Source organism: Haliotis rufescens, unplaced genomic scaffold (assembly GCF_023055435.1).
Source record: "Haliotis rufescens isolate VD_foot unplaced genomic scaffold, xgHalRufe1.0.p SCAF_1, whole genome shotgun sequence".
In the NCBI taxonomy this organism is placed as follows: domain Eukaryota; kingdom Metazoa; phylum Mollusca; class Gastropoda; order Lepetellida; family Haliotidae; genus Haliotis; species Haliotis rufescens.
The window spans coordinates 74,233,658-74,255,708 of record NW_025963779.1 but is presented as its reverse complement, the minus strand read 5'-3'; the positions used below and the strand labels follow the sequence as shown (position 1 = coordinate 74,255,708).

Here is a 22,051-nt window from a genome sequence, read left to right as displayed (position 1 = left end):
GTATATGTCACCCTACACGCCCAGATACACCTGCACCGAGGTATACGTCACCCTACACGCCCAGATACCCCTGCACCGAGGTATAAGTCACCCTACACGCGCAGATACACCTGCACCGAGGTATAAGTCACCCTACACGCGCAGATCCACCTGCACCGAGGTATACGTTAACCTACAGGCCCAGATACACCTGCGCCGAAGACTAGTCACCCTACACGCCCAGATACACCTGCACCGAGGTATAAGTCACCCTACACGCCCAGATACACCTGCACCGAGGTATAAGTCACACTACACGCCCAGATACACCTGCACCGAGGTATACGTCACCCTACACGCCCAGATACACCTGCACCGAGGTATAAGTCACCCTACACGCCCGGATATACCTGGACGGAGGTATACTTCACCCTACACGCCCAGATACACCTGCACCGAGGTATAAGTCACCCTACACGCCCAGATACACCTGCACGGAGGTAGTGTCCCCCTACACGCCCAGATACACCTGTACAGAGGTATAAGTTACCCTACACGCCCAGATACACCTGTACCGTGGTATAAGTTACCCTACACGCCCAGATACACCTGTACAGAGGTATAAGTCACCCTACACGCCCAGATACACCTGTACAGAGGTATAAGTCACCCTACACGCCCAGATACACCTGTACCGTGGTATAAGTTACCCTACACGCCCAGATACACCTGCACGGAGATATATGTCACCCTACACGCCCAGATACACCTGTACAGAGGTATAAGTTACCCTACACGCCCAGATACACCTGTACAGAGGTATAAGTCACCCTACACGCCCAGATACACCTGCACGGAGGTATAAGTCACCCTACACGCCCAGATACACCTGTACAGAGGTATAAGTTACCCTACACGCCCAGATACACCTGCACGGAGGTATATGTCACCCTACACGCCCAGATACACCTGTACGGAGGTATATGTCACCCTACACGCCCAGATACACCTGCACCGAGGTATACGTCACCCTACACGCCCAGATACCCCTGCACCGAGGTATAAGTCACCCTACACGCGCAGATACACCTGCACCGAGGTATAAGTCACACTACACGCGCAGATCCACCTGCACCGAGGTATACGTTAACCTACAGGCCCAGATACACCTGCGCCGAAGACTAGTCACCATACACGCCCAGATACACCTGCACCGAGGTATAAGTCACCCTACACGCCCAGATACACCTGCAACGAGGTATAAGTCACACTACACGCCCAGATACACCTGCACCGAGGTATACGTCACCCTACACACCCAGATACACCTGCACCGAGGTATAAGTCACCCTACACGCCCGGATATACCTGCACGGAGGTATACTTCACCCTACACGCCCAGATACACCTGCACGGAGGTATATGTCACCCTACACGCCCGGATATACCTGCACGGAGGTATACTTCACCCTACACGCCCAGATACGCCTGCACCAAGGTATACTTCACCGTACAACGCCCAGATACACCTGCACCGAGGTATACTTCACCCTACACGCCCGGATATACCTGCACGGAGGTATACTTCACCCTACACGCCCAGATACACCTGCACTAAGGTATACTCCACCGTACATCGCCCAGATATACCTGCACGGAGGTAGATTTCCCCCTTCACGACCGGAGATACCTGCACCGAGGTATATGTCAACCTACACGCCCAGATATACCTGCACCGAGGTATATGTCACCCTACACGCCCAGATACACCTGCACCGAGGTATATGACATCCTACACGCCCAGATACATTTGTACAGAGGTATAAGTTACCCTTCACGCCCAGATACACCTGTACAGAGGTATAAGTCACCCTACACGCCCAGATACACCTGTACAGAGGTATAAGTCACCCTACACGCCCAGATACACCTGTACCGTGGTATAAGTTACCCTACACGCCCAGATACACCTGCACGGAGGTATATGTCACCCTACACGCCCAGATACACCTGTACCGTGGTATAAGTTACCCTACACGCCCAGATACACCTGCACGGAGGTATATGTCACCCTACACGCCCAGATACACCTGCACGGAGGTATATGTCACCCTACACGCCCAGATACACCTGTACAGAGGTATAAGTTAACCTACACGCCCAGATACACCTGTACAGAGGTATAAGTTACCCTACACGCCCAGATACACCTGCACGGAGGTATACGTCACCCTACACGCCCAGATACACCTGTACAGAGGTATACGCCACCCTAAACGCCCAGATACACCTGCACCGAGGTATACGTCACCCTACACGCCCAGATACACCTGTACCGAGGTATACGCCACCCTAAACGCCCAGATACACCTGCACCGAGGTAAACGTTAACCTACAGCCCCAGATACACCTGCGCCGAAGTATAAGTCACCCTACACGCCCAGATACACCTGCACGGAGGTATACGTCACCCTACACGCCCAGATACACCTGCACCGAGGTATAAGTCACCCTACACGCCCAGATACACCTGCACCGAGGTATACGTCACCCTACACGCCCAGATAACCTGCACCGAGGTATGCGTTAACCTACATGCCCAGATACACCTGCACCGAGGTATATGTCACCCTACACGCCGAGATACACCTGCACCAAGGGACACATCACCCAACGCGCCCATATACACCTGCACCGAGGTATACTTCACCCTACACGCCCATATACACCTGCACGGAGGTATTTTTCACCCTACACGCCCATATACACCTGCACCGAGGTATACGTCACCCTACACGCCCAATAAAACCTGCACCAAGGGACACATCACCCTACACGCCCATATACACCTGCACTGAGGTATACGTCACCCTACACGCCCATATACACCTGCACCGAGGTATACTTCACCCTACACGCACGCACATACGCACTCACACACGCACGCACGCACGCACGCACGCACACACACACGCCAAAGTAAGAGGCGACTGGAAAAACACAAATAACAACACAGATAATTACCGTTCATAAACATTTTATTTGCATCAGCAGGTTTCGCATGTCTATGCCTAGTTTGTATGTACATTGAAGGAATGGTGGCAGTAGTTACGATGAATCTCAGACACGCTGAGACCGTCACTAAGTCTACGACCCTACCTACAGATCTACCACTACGACTACACTGCCCCACACGCTAGCAGTGGGCAGCCTCGCACTTATCACATATGTAATACTGTATTGGGTTTGGCACTGGGTTCGCGAGACGCGCACGACGCCCCGTCGCTGGCACTCAGGTAGATTTAATGGACGCAATTTGCATGAGAAACACTTGGCACAATTGGTTCTGTAATGTAAGGTATGTATATACATGATGTCTTTATCAAAATGATAAACCTATGTACATTTAGTCATACATGTATATACTAAGGTGTAAGTTTGGCATCAAGTAGAAAAATGAAGCGCCGACTAGCTACACACATCAGGTCACCATACTGGTTCTAGGATACTGATACTTATATATTATTAAGTATCTCATCACTAACAAAGTAAATATGAAAATATAAACAAAACAAACAAGGATAACAACATGGCAACATGACGCCAGGGGGTCCCGTCAAGCAGGAGAACTTGGCATTTTACTGAGAACAATGTAGGCTGTGAAGCACGTGCAATGTAGGCACTGCAACAACTGCCTTCTGAAGACTAGGATGAGTAGGCTGAATAGCACGTGCAATGTAGGCTCTGCAACAACTGCCTTCCGAAGTTGGTCCATAGACAGTTTGTTGGAAAACACTGTGTGAATCTATCGTCGATGTCCACTTGAAGTAGCGCACGGCTGAAACTACACAAATGTGTCTCTTCGCCACTTGTGATGACATGAGTCAATCAATAGCACTTTCCGGCCTTCGTAACAGTATCACTGCAAACCTCACTGGTTAGAGGTTAAGGCTGGAAGGGAAGATATAGGCCATCAAGAACTGTCAAAATATTCCACGTCTACCAAAGATCTTAATAACAAAGCACAAGTAACAACAATTACGTCAATGCTTAGGGTAGGGTAAGTGGGTATGGTTTTACGCCGCTTTTAGCAATATTCCAGCAATATCACGGAGAGGGGACACCAGAAATGGGCTTCACACATTGTACCTATGTGGGGAATCAAACCCGGGTCTTCCATGTGACGAGCGAACGCTTTAACCACTAGGCTACCTCATCTCCCCCTTAGGGTAGGGAGCTGTAAGGGTGATGCGAGGTATCGTTTTCCATGTTTTCAGTCACTGGTTTGCTTGGTCCAGATTCGAGTATTTATAGGTCGTCGTGATATGGATGGAATATTACTGACTGTGGTGTAAAATAGCATTCACTCTTACGTCCTCCTAGTAAATGCCAATCTTGGTTTTTGTTTGTCTCCGAGGCGGGTTTTGTTGCACTGTTAGGATGACTTACCTGAATGTGAGTTGCCCTGTGGACAGCCAGGGTTCGACTCTGACAGAATCCTTTGCCACATGTCTCGCACTTGAAAGGCTTCTCCTTAGAGTGTATGTACCTGAAGGAGACAGATGAGTCTAGGTTCATGCTTTACTGGTGAGACAGGCATACAATGAACTTCACATTTAACTGGTGAGATAGGCATACAATGACCTTCACATTTTACTGGTGAGACAGGCATACAACGAACTTCACATTTTATGGTGAGACAGGCATACAATGAACTTCACATTTTACTGATGAGACAGGCATACAATGAACTTCGCAGTTTACCGGCGAGACATTCATACAATGAACTTCACATTTTACTGGTGAGACAGGCATACAATGAACTTCACATTTTACTGGTGAGATTTTACTGGTGAGGCAGGTATACAATGACCTTCACATTTCACTGGTGAGACAGGTAAAACAAATAGCTTCTGGTATTACTTGTGAGAATCGGCGGATGTAGTAGATAAAGTATCAGCTTGACGCTTTACTAGTGAGACAGGTGATACTACAGGCTGGAGGTTTTGGCAGTGAGAAAGGGTCTTACCTGTGGTCGCGGAGATGGTCTTGTCGCCTGAACGCCTTGCCGCAGATCTCGCATGGAAAGGGCCTCTCGTCCGTGTGGGTTCTCTCGTGAATCAGCAGGTTGTAGGACTTGGAGAAGTGACGCCCGCAATACTTGCATATGAACTCTTTCTTAGCTCTGGAAAAAAAGTAATACATGTGTGATTTTAATACCTATATATATACAAACATCGTTTCATTTGAGCATCCATATAGCAGCCAAACTACATGTCTATACGTGGTTAATGAATGGATTTCCCCGTGGATACAATGAACGCAGTTTATTCTAGATGTAACCTACAGTGATGTGGTGGGAGTATTGAAAAGGCGCGGCAAAACCCAGCCTACTCACCCTTGTGAGAGTAACGTCCGGTTTAGGGAGTATATCTGCCCTATGTCCTATACTCATGCATGTCAAGGTGATTAACGACCTCATAACCAATCTCGTTTTCTTGGAACGTGAGCCCACGGGGGTGCGCGTTACTTCACGTGATGTGTCAGTTTCACGATGAGTCAATATAATGACAATTTTTATTCAGGAAAGTCGATCTGTCGAGGGTTTCGCTTAGACTACTGGTCTTCCGATATCAGATCCGGAGGCTGAGTGGAAGCCAAATGAAGCAACTTACTCCTGCTTCAAGTGTGTGTATATAATTCTTCCTGGTCACCCAGTGATATATGTCACAACAGATTACGTGTATCACGTGTACAGACCATGGCGATGTGATACACCAACTAGACTCCAGCATATAATATTAGAATGAGAGAGACATTGCTAAAAGACGCACCAGCAATCTTGCAGCTTTTCGCGGCGGTTACCTTTAGATCTCATTACTTAATGAAAAATATGTGAATATGCAATGTAAGTACGTGAACCATTGGCACGAAACAAGATCTATAAACGTATCTCTTGATATGGCTTATGACTTTTATAGTGCTGTGTTTACATCTAAATATTTCCACTGGCCGTAGCTAGTATGTTTCTTTAAATATTAGAGGAATGTAGAAGCTCTAAGACCCTACCGTAGTCTTCAACCTCACATAACTTATTTGTATGTAAATCTCTGTATATGTAATATCAATTCTAACAAGAGTTAACTATTGAAAACTGCATTACACCGAGAATTATATTTAATATCAAGACTGACTGACTGAGTATGGTTTTACGCCGCTTGTAGGAATATTCCAGCAATATCACGGCGGGGGACACCAGAAATGGGCTTCACACATTGTACCCATGTCGGGAATCAACCCGGGTCTTCGGCGTGACGAGCAAACGCTTTAACCACTAGGTTACCCGACCGCCCCTTTAATATCAAGACGAGCTGCTACCTTTGAAAGCTAAATGTTATGTACATTTCTGGTGTCCCTCGTCGTGATATTGGTGGAATAATGCTTAAAGCGGCGTAAAACTACATTCACTAATTCTATATTGTAGAATCTATATTCCATTCTATTACATCATATTTAATATTAAGAGCATCTAATATTGTATTTATTTTATATAAAATAATGTTTCATATATATGTATTTCAAAGCCAAACCTCCGCTTAGTTCGTGTTCACATCAGTACAATACCAACCAACTTAAATGACGATTGTCTGTCTAACGCTCTTATTGTAACTTCTAGTTTAGTTCCAATGCTCCGTTTCAAAAAAGGATATCAGCGCTTCGATTGTGGCAACGCTACTACTAATATGTAGAACGAGGTTCGGGTAAACTTATAACCTCTTTGGTTAGTGTCTTAGTGTACATATATATATTTTTATGAGGTCGGGTATTTCTAGTCACCTTCTTGGTCTTTTGCTAATGGGTTTCTCCGTGTCTGAAGGCGCCCTCTGCAACACCGGAAGTCTGATGCCGCTCAGTAATTGGCTGTACCTGCAAATAAACATCCAATCAGAACAATGCAAAAAAAAGGTCTATTCCCATTCGTGACAACTCGTGTCATTTCGGGACCAGCTGAATGTATTCTTGTAGATTTACAGAATATAATCATAAAGTTGTATGATTTACAAAAGATGCAAGGCGAAGTATATCATCCGTTTTTAACTTAATATATGCTTTTTCGCACAATTTGAAACCGTTGGTTGAGATCAACAAGTGAATTGTTCAGCATGAAGTACATTTGTCAAGTTAGGACTAAACGTATTCGTTTTAACTTACCTCAAACTGTCTTGCAACAGGGCTAGAGCGTGACTGTAGACTTTCGCATCTGCGCTACCAGATCGCGTCGCCTCCCCATCGTTTTTCTTCAAGTCTCGCGTGGCTGATTCGGCAAGACGGGAAAAGTCGAAGCGAGGCTTTAACCGTGGTTTCTCATCAGGGCTATCGGCTGAAAATATTTTAAAATCAACCAATCATTGTCGCAGAATGAATACAGTTGATAGAAGAAAATAATGACTTTGTAATTATCATGTTTTTTTCTATTCTCTAGAGAGAGAAAAAGAGACATCCAGCGATCCCTAGCAGCTTGGAAATATGTAAATTTATTAAAATAAATTTGGAAATACATATTGGATCAAAATAAGCAAGTGCATAAATTATTGCGTATATATAATTGTAACAAATGGCTACCATTCATCTATCCGGAAGTCATGTCATTCGCCCTTTGCACAGAGAGATATGGCCGGAAGTTAGATGCTTGTAGGAGCATCACTAACACTGAAAAAAATGTCTGCCACACTACCGCTTTCGTTAAAACAATATGAACTACTGAGTTTGCGCCTTATCACTTCCTTTGCAGCATCTGTATATCCGACTACAGTTCACACAAGGTCGGCGCAAACATATCAACAAGCAACGTTTGTAATCCTTACTTATTATTGTGACAAAAGTAATTGAAAAAATAGCATACCAGCGGAAAAAAGGTTTGGTACCGTTTATCATCGGTTGGGATATTTCCCGTGACCCTCCCAACCCGACCGCTATACCCACTCATCAGTTGAGACAATATGCATTTTACATGAATTATTATATCTTTAAAAGACAAGTCTTTGCAAGGGCTACCGCTCCAGATCTAAACATTAATCGCTGTTGAATATACAGATTTCGTTGTAGATTGTATCTGTAAACAAACCGTTTGTATCTGTTGTGTTTGATATAGGATACTATGTCAGCGCCAATGGCATTAAATCACTAGTGGTGACCGTTAGCGATGAGAAGGGGGGGGGGGGGGGGGGGGGGGGGATTATGATCCGCTTCTCCAAGGCTCCTCCGTTTCATATCCTATTAGCCATAATTAGATGCGGAGATCCACCGCATCCTCATTCAATTTAACAACTAACTACGTGCATGATTTATACACATTGGAATGTCACTTTATCAGAATTACACATGCAATATTACGAAACTAGTATTTTTGAGAAACAATGTTGAAGTAGAATGTGATGATTTCACAATTTTAAGTATTTACACAGTCTAGTGATATCAGTTATGAAGCATGACATTGTCAAACTTAACAAAAGATTTTCATTCATGTGACAATTATTCCTTGATGTATATGCTAATAAACCAACTAGGCGAACATTTTTAACATTAAATGACCACAAAAATATTAATTACTAACAAAATATAACAACTTATCTGAATCTACACGCAGCAATAATAATATACCATCTCAGAAATATTGTCACTTGGTTAGGCAATCATACATTCGAGTACTCACCGTCACTATACAAGAGTTCCCTGGCGACGTCATACCCTGGACTGCTGTCTTTCTCGGGGGTGCTGGGTGTCGTCATTCCACGGTAAGCCTCCAGGGGAAGGCCCATGACGGGGGTGACGGGAGTCCCGTCACCCTCACACCGGCAGTCTGGGTACGGAGAACACGTCCAAGAGTTCATGTGGTAAGAGTTGAAGGCCACATAGGCTGGGAGAGGGTATAGGGACAGCCCGCTGTGGGCGCTGAGCGACGCCCGGGGGACGGGCGGGTACATTCCTAGGGATGGGCTACCGAGTGAAGACAGGGTGGGGTAGCTGAAGATGGGCTGAGGTTGGATTGCCGTGGAGGACGCCATATTGTTACCAGGGCGGTTGGATGGTGTAGAATGGAAGGAGCCTGTCTTGGAGTAATCTGAAAAATAAGATTCCTCATGAAGAAATCGGTAATTGGTATTGTAAAACGAAACACATTTAACATGTTATGTGTGTACGTGTATGATTTTTTTTTAAAAGAAATAATGTTCTCGGTTATTGATTTATCAGTTAATCGCATTGAATTTCTTTTTTATAATTTTATAATTGAAACAGGAAAGTCGGATACAGCAAACGGCTGCAGCTTATTAACTAGGTGCAAGATTCCCAATGAAGCGAAAGTTCAGATTTCCGAAGTCACGATAAGGACGAGAGTCCTTGTCGACAAGGAAGAATTCACTACACTGCGATGAAACTAGGTAAACCATTGTTTGAATGTGCTGACGCAAACTTTAGTGCCAAAAGTAGAGTAGAGTATTTAGAGTCGGTCACATGATCCATTATGCAAATCGGTTATTGTACCATATTCCTTTTTTCTCACTCATTGTCTTATATCGCAAACAAATATCACCAACATACAAACAAACAAAAAAATTTAAATTAATCATATCCAGTACATATGTACAAAGAATTTGCACTGTTTACATTCGGCGTCACGTACGCTGCTATAATGTTTGTATGTGCACATGATATGTACATTTAATTAAAATCTACAAGATATACATTAACTTAAGGAAGTCGTTTTGGGTATAAGGTCTTACCTGCAGCAGCGCGTCAAGTCCCCTGTTCACCAGTGTGATAGAGGTCGTGCTACTCGAAACTTATATATACATTTACATATTCCATAAAGAATCACGGAGGCTCATGTGGCTCTTCCAGGTCACGTGACTATAGCGCTGTGACGTGACACATTTTGATTGGTGACTGCTCGAGATCGACACCGCTAGGACAACAGCGGAGAGGACTCGGCCCGTGGAGACACTGCTCACCGCGAGGCGGGGTTTGAAAACAGGGGGGAGGGGGTTCTTATCACATCTAGTTTGGATCACATTAGTAAGTCCTCACAAACAATTACAGTTGATACAAGCTTTGATTGAAACACAAACGGATCGTAGAAGGCAGGTGTAGCAGAGGGGATCTCTGGTGTTGTTCCGCAGAGAGATTGCAGAATATACACTGAAAGTGTCATGTGTTGATGAGCGTAGTAGGGTATTATGTAGTATTCCTGAGTATTTGGATTGTGTGTGCCTGATCACATTCATATGTAATACTGCTAAACAAACACTGATTTCCGAGAACTTTATAAATGTGTGTAGTTGTTGTCTCTGCTGTTAATTCAATATTACAAATGTTACACGATTCCTTAAATTGCAATTCAATATATTTAAATTAAGTGGAACAACTGTTTTTTAAAGAGTTTACAAAATGTCAATACACATATGCTTGTATACAAAGGCTCAATAGTGGTCATTTAGGATGTTCACATATATCAAGGCATTAACTGCAATTTATATAGGTTGTTTTTGGGAAAACTGAAAATTGATCATATTTAAATGATGATATCGACTATGGCTTAACACATGCATGTTTTAACTGTGTACACACACAAAAACATTTGTTCAGTTAGAAAAAAACAGGGAGGTTTGATGCCCTCTAGGTGTGATTTGGGATCAAGAAGAAAACAACACTCCGATTCTCTTTCTTGATGTTTAAGATTGATGTAAATCCATAATGGGCGAGACAAACATACAAGATAATTCACCAGAACACAACGAAGTTTGAACCTGATATTACTGTGGAATCCTGTGGAGGTCATCTGTAGCCCAATATAACATTAGTGACTTAAGTTATCAAAGTCAAATGGGAACTTGAACACAAGGTGACATAAACACACAGAGGCAACGCTAAAAGGCAGTAGAGGGTCATAAAGTGTTTATGTAGAAATAAGAGGACAATAAATATAAATAACTGTTTTACCATTTTTAGAAGAACGTAGGTCAATATACTTTCTTATAATAAACTGTATATTCTTCTTAATACATGTTATCACTCTGGAACATAAATATAAATGATGCACATTGTGTTTGATCCGATCAAACATATTGTTTTGCAAACCGTTCATAAGTATGTTCATTATCAGAAATAAACTTAACACATTTAAAAATAATTACTGTGTAATAACATATGAAAATAATTACTGTGTAATAACATATAAAAATAATTACTGTGTAATAACATATACAAAATATTACTGTGGAATAACATATACAAAATATTACTGTGGAATAACATATAAAAATAATTACTGTGGAATAACCTAGATAAAATACTGTAGTACAACTAACGATGTTTTATGAATACAAGACATCGAACTACTAAAACACAGTCTTGAATATATTGAAAACACATTTTGATGAATCTTGATTAATATATAACAGTTCGTTGTCTTTCTACTCCGGATATGTGCATTGTGTATCCAGTCTGACACGATGTTTGTCAACGAATATATTTTATAAATATTTAACGGCTCGCCAGGTTTTTTTTATAGCATATAATGTCTTCAATATTAGTTTGTCAGTTTCAATTGAAATGAGCATTAATTATTTAGAAATTCCAACTAAATTAAGAAAAATGCCGTAATAAGCATTACAGATGTTTCGATGTTCGTTAAGTGGTGTTCACACTTGCGTCAACGCCTTCAATAAGAACACAAACCCAGAACAGCCGCAAACAGACATGTGAGAATTTATTTGATTATTTGCTACAAATTCCATCTGTGAAGTATGAGCACTAGGACAACAAAGCTGACCGCTCGTTACTTGGCGTAATCTGTTTACAGTAGTGCTTATCACCGACCCGCTCACACGGAACACCGACCTGAGAAAGTAGGCTTTCTTTGATGTACCCGCAAACCAACGCGCACCCGCAAATATACCTGCATTGTTTTAGGTGTACGAGACCGTACTTACCGGGAATTAAATACGTTGTTGATTGGGAGATGAATCATTTTCAAGTCCGACACATTGAGGTTTAACGCCTTGTTTACAGGGAAATGGGAACAAAAATCCTGATTCGCAGAATCGACATAGTAAGTGGTTCGCGAAACTTGTGATTGCTGGAGAATTTTTTTATGCAAATCCTTATTTCTTATTTACAGACAGAATAACAATCCACTTGTTGAATGCGACATAAACTATTGTTTAAGAAAATGTGGAATAACCGTTATCGATTCCTAGTAACACCGAAGTCCACCATATTGTCCTAACACGACACTACAAAAGGCAAGTATATTGTATTTAATGTCATATTTTCCACTTCTAAAGATTTTTCTGAAATATTTGTAGAGAGAAAGGGTTATGTCTTATTTTCTTGTCTCAATTTCAATGTTACGTTAAAGGCAATGCAGATATAACTTTAAATTAATTAGACCAATTCGGGGGACACAATTCACAAAACATTCATAATATTATGATGAAGAAAGGGTAACAATATACATGATCGTTCTGAATTATAATATTTTTGTGGTAAAAACTACATAACTACTTGATTATACAATAAACTCTGACGTGTATGGGTCGTTTTCTAATAAAAATCATAAAGTCAGGAATTAACCACTAGTTGTGTGAACCCCTTCTATATTTTTCATGTTTTAGGATATCACTAATAAGCCTTGATTTTTTTCTATAGTCAAGATTCAACATGAAGCTTAAGTCTTTGGTAGGCATTTGCAAGTTGGAATAACATGAATACATGACACTTTTGCATGGATGACAACTTAGTTTATCCTCTGCAGAGTTTCAGAATTACTTAACTAGGTGAATATTGAGTACGCGTATACAGTATGTTGACAAATACATAACATAACAGATTATAATAAAAATCTGTCCGTCTATACAATAAAGACCGGCAGCGTTTTAAAAGAAGATAGCGTTTACAGTACAGTGTTTAGGTGTATTGTAAACATGTCCAAACATGCTATATATTTGACATACGCAATGACACCACAAACGTACATAATGTGATAGCTCATGATATGCTCTGTAAAGTGCATATCCTCGAGAGATAAGAGTGGCATCCGCCTGCGATATTCTCGGCGGAGGGGATTGCACTCGTGGGAGAGGAGGGGGTATACTCTCCCGGGAGGAAGGGGGGTGTACACTTAGGGGAGGGGGTCGTGTAATTATCACTCAGATTCTCTGTTGATGTCTACCATGTACTGACACTAAGGGGACTGAAAGATTGCCATCTTCTTTTTTAATTATATGTCCGTGCCGTCTTAGTTACTAGAGTTCTCGAGGGACTAAATATTCGTTTAGTTCGTCATGAACGCCAGGTTTCATGTGTCATAAAGGCATGGGTCAATATTATTTTTATTTCCATATGATCGATGAACAGGCATCTGGATACCACTTCAGGATATCACTTCATAGTTTTCAATGTTTATATTCTTAAACCTAAAGATATTAACCCTATTATTGCTACTTCTGCCCTTGCATATCTAATTTAATTAAAGGTGAGTTCCATGTATTGTGTGTGTGAAAGGCGCTGAGGTTTAAGAACAAATTGTCAATGTGGTTAAATGAAAACAGTCAATATATACTGAAAATGGTCGCCGTGTAACGAAGTTTCTAAATCCCGTGTTCCTCCCGTACACAAGTAAACTAGCTATGTCTTAACTGTGACTGAGCTACATTTATCAATTAGGCCTTTAGACATCTTATACTAAATAAATATCTGTCTCTCTGTATGTCACCCTCTAATTGTAAGGAAATATATGTGTACGTGCATCCGTGTAACTCCACCCAACTTGACAGTACGGCTATTACATCATTTTCGGGAAACTGTTCGATTTTCCGAATTTCGTTTCTTCCAGCAAGATCCAATGTCATGTAAAATATATTTATTTTGTTCCAAGATTTAATGATATGCATGAAAACCTGTAAGATGTCGTAGCCTGGTCATTCTACGATATAATAAGTGGTCGTCATCTTCATGTGTCTAGGCAATCTTTGCGCTAAGACGATCTTACTCCCATACTTACACGGTCGTAGAGCTAAAATTGCTATGTGGAACGGGTCCTAGGGGAAAATAATGAGACGCCATTGAAACCTGCGGGCGTACAGACAACTATGGAATGTTTTGGAAGTTCTATCACAGAATAGTATATTAATGAGGATCTGGCATTATTTTGTCTACAGGTGAACTTATATAAAACGTGTTTCTCACAAATATGTACAATTATTTGAACAATGGACTAAAACACTGTGTTTTCCCCCAACAAGTGTATACATCTCATGTATAAAACTCTTAACCCTCAGATGTGAGGCATTCTCACAAGTGAGATATAAGTATATCCGTAGAATATACTAAATAAGCTCGAAGATACACGCATTTAAGCTGTTTGTGTACGAGTGAAAGAACGAACTTATATATTCAACAGGTAACATGTTTATTCAATAGATAACATGCCTCTATTATCATTAACTTGCAAATGTATACAACCCAAAAAGAAGTTAAGGACAGCCTGATTCATTCATATTACTGTGACAATCAGTCCTGCCAGGACATGTAACTATAGTACTATGAAAGAATCAGGTGGTCCTTGACTTCTTTTGAGTAGAATATGTAATGGTAATATACTCTTTTGTACCGGAATTGATGGAGAAGTATAAATTTGGGTATAGCATTGTTATGAAGATATAATGCTGTAGCAGCCGGTTGATAAAAATGTCATCAATTCGCTGTTAATCGTGTAATTCGTGCTCCCATTTTCTTCCCATATAGAAATCACTGTGTGTCAGATGCTCAAACAGAAATACTTAAAGTCGCGTTCATCACGACAGAATTGGTTCCGAAACGCACAATCAGTCTCATCTCGTTTACTTAGTTAAATAAGCACAAACAGAATAATTAGAGTCGTCGTGACACGATCGAGAAGAGAGTGCAATAAACACGACTGTATCATATCTTACTTCAAATTACCCTGCAATAGACAACCCCGCGTGAGATTTCGCGCCACATTTAGACAAGACAGGGAGATGTCGGGTTGTTGACACACGTCACTACGGGTATCCACAGGGGACTCCCCTCAGTGCAGACTCGCCCAGCACTTCATTAACATACACTTAGCAATAGAACGGTGGGGTACCAGTATTCCGCTCCCTGTAGATTACTGTCGTCAAACCGCACATAGTTCTATGACGTTTTTACTGTTGCAATTGTTTTTTAAAGAAAATGTTTTCAATAACGCAGAGCTGTTAAGTATTATGTTCTATCAAACAATGCAATTTGTTAACCGAGAGAAAATACCTAATTGCACGACTTTGATGAAGATATGACGTCCAAACACAAATACATGTGGCAGTGCCCCTCACAAAGTTATTTATTTTAAACATTTTCATTTTAGTTAAGAAATCAACTGGATGTCCTTTCTTTAAGAGGCCACTTGAGACATACGTGTCAAACGAAATGTCTGAGTTTTTAGGACCATGTCTGGCTGGAGAGTTGCCGTACGTCCGTCTGTCCGCTGTACATAAGATGTTAACAGATACTGGAGATAATAGTCATAAAGACTTATCACAGCAGATCTATATCTGCTGCTTCTTTAAGAAGTGACATGCCGTGAACTTTAATGTCATATGCTTGTGCGTGTTTGTGTTTAAATTGCTTCGCGTTATTAAATGACTATGATATGTTTGTAGAGCTGAGGTATGTCTGTGGTGGTTGGTCATATATAGTACGTGGCCAATGCTACCATTTAGTCTGCGAAATGAAATATTTTGAAAGTTTCTGTTTTGTTCCATTGTCTTTTCAGTAGCCCAGAAAATATTTTCATGTCTTGAAAAGGACTTTCTTTGAAGTTTTGCATAAGGCTGCACGTGGTACCTTGAGGGAGGACATATACTGTATACCACTTTGCATATGCCTATATTACACTTCATTGTGTGTATAACACTTTGCATGTTTGATACACATTTAAAAAAGTTTAATTAAAGTCGAAACTGAATAAAATAAAGAAAAACACACTAGTTTTAACATTCAAAGCTATCAGCTAGTTTGTAAGGGGAGTTGGGAAATTAATATATATTGTTAGTCTGTACACCGTATGATGCACTCCCCCACGCGTTAATACCTAAATATTAGGTCCATCCTTTAGTAAGTAATTAAGTTCCATATGCGAAATAGAAATAACAATAAAAAATTCATTGCAGTAAAGGTAAAAGACCGACAGTACATAAAGTCTTCAATACATTATTACTGAGTTGTACACATTTAAATTACTCTCTCATTTCGAATACATACATTAGAAATTTAGCAAATTTTACAATTAGTTCTGGTTGAGGTAAAGTACACGGAGAAGCAATGCTGTAACAATTTCGTGAAGCAATTGGTTACTTTTGTCATTATATAAAACACAATTGTACAGAATATGATAGCAATATAATATACATACATTATATAATATATAGGAAATGAAGAATTAGTTTTACGATTTTATTTTGGATTACAGCGCGAGGCGTCCAGAGATAGAAATGTTTAATCACAGTTGGAGAGGAAACTTGAGAGCGCACGTGTTCAAGTGTGAGTGATTCAGGTATTGCCGATTATACACAACTGATTGGCATCGATTGACTGTGAATTGATACGTCTCGCGCTGTGTATTTAGCAACACTTTAGAACAAGCTCACACCTGACTAATTAATCCCACTCAAGCCTTTGTCATCAATTGTGAGCCAATCAGTGGTGCTAATTACATCAAAAGCCCCGCCTCGCGCCCCCCTGCTGTAGTTATTGTAGGTCGAGTAGGTGAAACCGTTGTTTGTAATCAATGTAACGGAGTTGCTTTAATCTTCTCCGACTTTTAATTGGCAACAGGTCGCCCCATCCGTGCGGCCACGAGCCTCAATACAGAGATATATTCCCTTGTCTTGTGATTAATTTGCATAATTGTCTCCCGTAAACAATTCCGATAAGACATGAAACTCTGCTTTGAAGCCTCTATTGCCTGACCAATTTGATATGGTATTTTATTAGGAGTTTATTGGTTGGTCATAACTGAAAGTTGATGCCGACATGCGAGATAGGTTGTGTTCAGTCGGTGAGATAAGCGCTACAGTAATTGTCTTGTGATATATCACGATATATCTCCACTATCATAAACTGGGGCCTCCTCAGACATAGGGATAGCATGGTGCTCCCGACGTTACTCCAACTGCACACTAAACGCCGGGGTGGTGTACTCTACTCTTTAACATGGCTTCGTGACACAGACGTGCAGTTGGGACAATAGCAGTGTCTCCTTAATTCGTCTTCTCCTACAATAATTGCGGTAAAGTTAGTATTTTCATATTAACATTTTGTATATAAGTGAAAGCAACGAGGAGTCTAAATTATGACAGACTTTTTTTCACAAATACCCAACTTAAACCTGTGATGACAATATTTGTTAAATTATTGAGTTAGTATAAATGAAAGATTCTAATGCGATACTAAACATGGTTCGTGGTCATTTTTTATTTGAAACAGTTTGGAATTTAAACTTTGTTTTAACGACGCTAAAATATGTTGTTTATCAAAAAACGTCATGTCTATCCTTCCACAATGAGAATGCGACTTGGTCCTTTATCGGAGTAGGAGCTACAATTTCAGTTAGAGATGACTTACAGGTTCTTACCTGAAGAGGTATCTAGGGACAAGTGGTGTCGGAGAGAGGCAGTCGCATTGAGACGATTGCTGACGACATGTCGACATATGATTCACGCACATAACTCACAAGAAGTCGCCAAACTATCTGCGACATGAATATTCATACACACAATAACATGATGAATATTCATGTACACAACAACCTAATGAATATTCATGAACAATCCACGAGACTGAGAAGTGCTTATAATTAGGTGTTAACAAGCGATTGCATCGCTTTCATTGTGGAATCCAAGCGCAAACGATGTCTTAATATTGCAACGTTACCCGCGAGCAACGGGCCAACCTTCATGAATACGTGTGGGGAGATATTCCGATAGCCCGACTCGCGTTGTTACAGTAGCCGAAAAGTTGCTATCATTTTATACATGGAACCAAGCGCATTGTAAAGAAATTGAATATGCAAGTGTTAAATACTTGATTACATATGTTATAGTCCATTGTATTTCTACAGAAGCATGCGTTAAGGTGTGCGTTCCCCGACAGGAATGAGTGGGTAGAGGTTGGAGGTTTGGGTGTGTGTAGAACGTGTGTACCGCTGTACGCAAGGCGGCCCCTGAACAGCCAACTACGGCTCAGGAACGAGGTCATGCCATCGTGGAGTTTACCCGGCAGACGTTTTAAACTCGGCGATGTATTACGTGGGACATTTCTCATTTCTCATAAGTTATATTTCACTTTTAATTTAAAAAATGCCCCATACATTAGTCTCGTGACACGGTAGAGCATTACTTTAGGTGTGTGGCACCAGATCCTATGTCCCGGACGTACACTGTCGTTCACACATCTGTATAAGTGCGCAATATTTGGGTTGGTTGGAGGGGTTACGCATGTATATCAGGGACATATATTCCATAAACAGGCTTTGAGAAGTCATATGAGAACTTCAAGAGCCTGGCAGGTAGTGTTTCTGCAGCTTATGTGCGCCAGTAAAAGAAAACATACATCCTATAGGTGAAGTTCAAACGTTTTTAGGGAACCCAGTGTCAGATTTAAAAGCATATGGGTATGTGGGAGTCTTGGGAAATTAGTTTTAATCAGAGAACGTGGGAACACAGAGGTCTAATCCTGCAAAAACAGTCACGATATAAGCTCAATGTTTGAAAGAGTCCAAAGGTCATGGTTATCGACAGAAAATTTGTGTATTTTGTAGAATAATGAAAAAATACTCTCATTTGAACATGTCTAGTGTATTTGTAAAAAAGAACAGAATCTGATAACGTGATTAATGCGCGAAGTTTGACAAGTGAAAACACATTTGTTTGCCAAATATTTGTGAGAAAGTTCTTTTTTTCAAACTTGATTATTTCATGATTGGACATTTGCGTAGAATTTGAACCCGGCAAAACTCGACTTGTTTCAAAAAGAAATTAGGGTTTACGGCCGGCATGAGTCGGTTGAAAGTGGTTTAACGTCAGACTTATCTTGCTTAAGACAAAGTAAAACAAACAGAATTGCATACACAAACCACATGTGGCTGTTTCGTGATATTTCAACAAGGACGATTGTTTGTCTTGTATGTTACGTGGCAACGGGAACTCAGACATAATTCTGCCGACGTTAGATCAAAGTCTCATGAGAAAGTCATTTTGCCTAATAACAGTTCAAGAAATAGCCATAAACAAAATCTATTTGCAGTTGTTTTTCCATTTATCATGCCATACGTGTTTGCAAAAGAAATAAGAATAAATTAATAAATAGAAGACGAAAGGTTTGCAGAATACGATAGGGAACCCGAAATCTGGCGTCGTAACGCATCATGGGGAAGAGATTTGAGGACATGGGAGGTCTTGGCTCTGTTAAATCTTGATTTCACTGTGACATATATATTTAATCTTATAAACATTCTCACTAAAAATGTCCATTCAGGGGAAAAATTAATTTGTAGAGGTAGGCTAAAGTCAAAAGTCGTCAACTGGCAATAAATAAAACAGTGTCGACGAAATGGAGTGGTGTACGCAACTTGACAACGTACCCTGATGCATGGAGATAGCTGGAACTATTCTTCTTATCTTCATAAGGTGTTCTTGATAACACCAAGCCAGTTTATACATCTTTTTCCTGGTGTGAATAAATGTCATTGTTTCGAAATCCAAATCAAGTTACTACATCTGGAAATAGCGCGAATTTATGCCCAGGAAAGTGAAAGTTCACGTTGATGTTAATAACCCGATTACAAAAAGCGATTAGATGTGACATAATGCAAATGTTAGGCATTTATACTATAGAAAATAACATCTTAGATACGCATTTTTAAGGATACAAGCACTTTTGCTGCTCGGTTGGGAACTTGTGACGGGCCACAATGAATAGTTATTAAAAGAACGCGAAAAGGGGTTGTAAATTCTTGGGGCAAAAGGCCTTCTTATCAATATACCGCTCAGGTTGAGTCGACCAGATTGATTTTTGACAAGTCACGACATTGCAAACGACACAATTAAACCAATTTCTATAACACTTTATGCTGCTTGACGGGTGCTTACCGAATAAATATGTCTACGTCTTGATACATTAGAGTTACCTGCCCTTGGCGCTTAAGCCAGCGCAGTCAGTATTAACATACAACACAAGGCATATGGCGCTCAAAGTCGAGTTTTTTTCTTTATCGGGTTTATATTTACTGGAAGTAAGATTTACATTTTTTATTATATACATACGCACAGTTTATATTTATCATCTTTAAATAGATCTGCCAGTGTATTTATAAATGTCGACCATCTGACAGAGTCTGTAATTCTAGTCTAACTGCAAAGTTCACTCATATCTCGTAAGTGATTTCTAGGATTATTATTATTAAACTTTTCATTATTAAAACATGCTACTGTTATTTATATTATTTAAACCTAGTTTGTGTGTCCATCTGTTAGGTCGTGTGTCCTCAGTATTATACTCAGTAGTTTTTCAGTAAGTCAGCGTCAATGCAATGCTGTTTTAAGTTGTAGATATTTCACATTGTACTTTTTCAGAAATAACTGTAGTTTAAATTGAAAAATGAAACAAAATTAGCCCACAGACAAAGAAATCTGCAATACTTCCAATAACCATGGTAATGACAGATGTTTTATACCGTTTGAGAGGAAATTTACCTTTAAGTTGATATTGTTAATAGCTAGACATACCCATGATGTACTCGGACACCTGAAACTATCTGAACCCTTGCTTTGTCTATTTGTTCATATAACCCATGATCTTGCCAAACAAAAAATACAATAGTGCTGTCTCCTTTAAATAAAATCGGGTAATGATACAATTATAATACAAATCAGCTGTAATTGACAACACCCTCACCAAAACAACTAGCACTGTTTGCACATGCAATTTACTTGGTCATCACCAGATACTATGGATATCATGTAACATATAAAATAGTGCACCGTACATAGATGATGCACAGCGCAGAATGTGCAAATTCGCAACAGGTGGTATATTGACAAAGTTTATTTTTGTACTACATGGAATGCTCTTTCTTCAATGACATAGCAGATGTGTCTTTTCTCATATAACGACAAACAGCTGGGTTAGTGATTAAGGTTACGAAAAAAAATGAATTATGCTTTGAGTATTCAATTTCAACTACATGCACGTGGTGATACTTACACCCTTTTGTGAAAACCTTGTGTGCTACGAGTCTATCGCTAAATAAATTGTTGATTTTATCCATTTAACACTGGTAATAAAAAAACATATCGTGTTACAACTATTGCTCCGTACGTATGGGCAGACACCTAGTGCGCATGTAACGATATCCCATGGGCAAGCCATGATATTGTTTAAACTGGTCATCCACAATTCAATAGATAATTATGCACTTTTGGCCATCTTCCTAACTTTAACATTTTTTCCGTAATGGTTGAAGCGCGTAGTCGGGTCGTGACCGCGAGTGACGACCTACATCATCCCAGCGTCAAACAGATGGCTTTGAACCTATCGTGCGTTTGCAGTTACAAAATCGCTTTTGTTCTCGACAAAGTTTTCTCCTTTTTTTCTCACGTATTAAATACCCTCAGTCTATCTTCCATCCGAGAGCCTAATTAAATCTGGTGATATTAGAGCGATAAATTATCGCTGAGAAATCGAATTGATTACGCCTCGCAAATATATACACAAGGAGTATCGAGTTACCATGGTTACAGAGTCAGTGACCTCCTTGCTCAGACGTATTTTTTGTTTGAAATTTTCACACTGTTACAATATGAAATACGACCCGTAGGCTCCACACAAATGGCTTAATTTACAAATAGACTGTCTACGAACAAAGCCAACATCGTTTCGAATGTGTGTTTATAGCATTATCTCCCCATTAGCTTTTACGGAATAAAGAAGACGGACGGAAAACATGTCTCAA

General features: G+C 40.5%; 1 protein-coding gene across 2 annotated transcripts in view; it reads right to left on the bottom strand.

The window, feature by feature from the left end:
• Positions 1 to 2,999: 2,999 nt before the first annotated feature.
• LOC124146775 (protein odd-skipped-related 1-like) overlaps positions 3,000 to 22,051 on the bottom strand; it is a 50,553-nt gene continuing 31,501 nt past the window's right edge. Inside the window, exons 1-7 of one of the 2 annotated variants that reach the window (XM_046517230.2) lie at positions 9,762 to 9,898; positions 8,693 to 9,100; positions 7,192 to 7,360; positions 6,817 to 6,906; positions 5,009 to 5,164; positions 4,429 to 4,528; positions 3,000 to 3,930 (exon numbers count right to left, since the gene is read on the bottom strand). In XM_046517230.2, coding sequence (XP_046373186.1) covers positions 3,925 to 3,930; positions 4,429 to 4,528; positions 5,009 to 5,164; positions 6,817 to 6,906; positions 7,192 to 7,360; positions 8,693 to 9,044 — 873 coding nt within the window. In that variant the 5' untranslated portion in view covers positions 9,045 to 9,100; positions 9,762 to 9,898 and the 3' untranslated portion in view covers positions 3,000 to 3,924. Of the gene's footprint in view, positions 3,931 to 4,428; positions 4,529 to 5,008; positions 5,165 to 6,816; positions 6,907 to 7,191; positions 7,361 to 8,692; positions 9,101 to 9,761; positions 9,899 to 22,051 lie in introns of those variants that run through there. The other variant, XM_046517229.2, reaches the window with a different exon arrangement.